Source organism: Limulus polyphemus, unplaced genomic scaffold (genome assembly GCF_000517525.1).
Source record: "Limulus polyphemus unplaced genomic scaffold, Limulus_polyphemus-2.1.2 Scaffold7256, whole genome shotgun sequence".
Classification (NCBI taxonomy): domain Eukaryota; kingdom Metazoa; phylum Arthropoda; class Merostomata; order Xiphosura; family Limulidae; genus Limulus; species Limulus polyphemus.
This window is the reverse complement of record NW_013672866.1, coordinates 19,363-20,564: the sequence shown is the minus strand read 5'-3', so window position 1 is coordinate 20,564 and position 1,202 is coordinate 19,363. Positions and strand designations below refer to the sequence as shown.

Below are 1,202 nucleotides of genomic sequence, written 5' to 3'. Positions count from 1 at the left end.
ATTTATATTAACATAAGCTACTTATGAATAATTCTATTTATTTTGTATTAACATAAGAAGCTACTTATGAATAATTCTATTTATTTTTATTGCTTAGCAACTGCACACCTGTATTTTTCTCCAGTAGTAGAATGATAATCACATTTCAACAAATACAAAAAAGTAGAAAAAAATGACAAGTAATTAAAATGAGCTATTTTCAAATGAATTGATAATTAAATATTTTACAATAACACACTATACAAAAAATAAAATAATGGAACAACTAAACACTAGAGTACACAGAGATCAACAATTTTACAATATAAGTTTAAAAACTACAAAGTTTAAACAACAGTCCTACAAAATACCTTGAGCTTTAGTGTAATCGACCTGCCTTTCATACCAACTTTCTGTAGTCTCTGATGAACTTCCAACGACAATTCTTTGATAAACTCTACTGCTTCAGAAAACTTAAAAAAATACAATGAAACCGTGATATACTTTAGGCATGGCTTAAAGTTTCTTATTTTAAAATATACTACTGTATATTGTGTCATTTAGATCTAAAATGATCAATAACCACATCAGGTTTTATTGTAATTTGACAGCTTCAAGTTCTAAAAAAACCCTAACACTTCCACCCCACTCCTCTGCAATGTCAACTTCTACTTATGTTTTGCTTCATTGGAATATCTTGACAAGTCTCAAAAAATAGAATATATTTAGGCTTCTAAATAATGTTTTATTCACTGAAATTCATTCTTTAATAAATAAAAAAAGTAACAAACAAAGTATGTATGCCTTGTTCACATTGGTAACAACAATGTATGCAACACAATAATTGATCCCCTATCAATAGTAATAAAGATGGTTATATTCAAACAGCAACTTCACATGTTTCATTAGTCTTGGAAGCGTACTTTACAATTTCATCCCATCATCAAAACTTTTATCTTATGAGAATTATTTTCACTTTATATAAAGAAGGATAGATATAGGTACACCATATCATTGGATGGTGTGAGATGTGGATGTTTCATTTGGTACACTGCATGGTGAGATATGTGGATGTTTTATTTGGTACACTGCATGGTGAGATGTGTGGATGTTTTATTTGGTACACTGCATGGTGTGAGATGTGGATGTTTTATTTGGTACACTGCTTGGTGAGGGATGTGGATGTTTTATTTGGTACACTGCATGGTGTGAGATGTGGATGT

The 1,202-nt window shown here is 30.0% G+C and overlaps 1 protein-coding gene across 3 annotated transcripts in view; it reads right to left on the bottom strand.

The window, feature by feature from the left end:
• The window catches only part of LOC106474467 (DNA repair protein REV1-like), a 42,247-nt gene that overhangs the window by 22,686 nt on the left and 18,359 nt on the right, over window positions 1-1,202 (bottom strand). For all 3 annotated transcript variants that reach the window (XR_002613961.1, XM_013935161.2, XM_022402777.1), the window contains one exon: window positions 351-452. Coding sequence is in view for 2 of the 3 variants with exons in the window: in XM_013935161.2 (XP_013790615.2) it covers window positions 351-452 (102 nt within the window). In the remaining variant the exon portion in view is untranslated. The remainder of the gene's footprint in view (window positions 1-350; window positions 453-1,202) is intronic.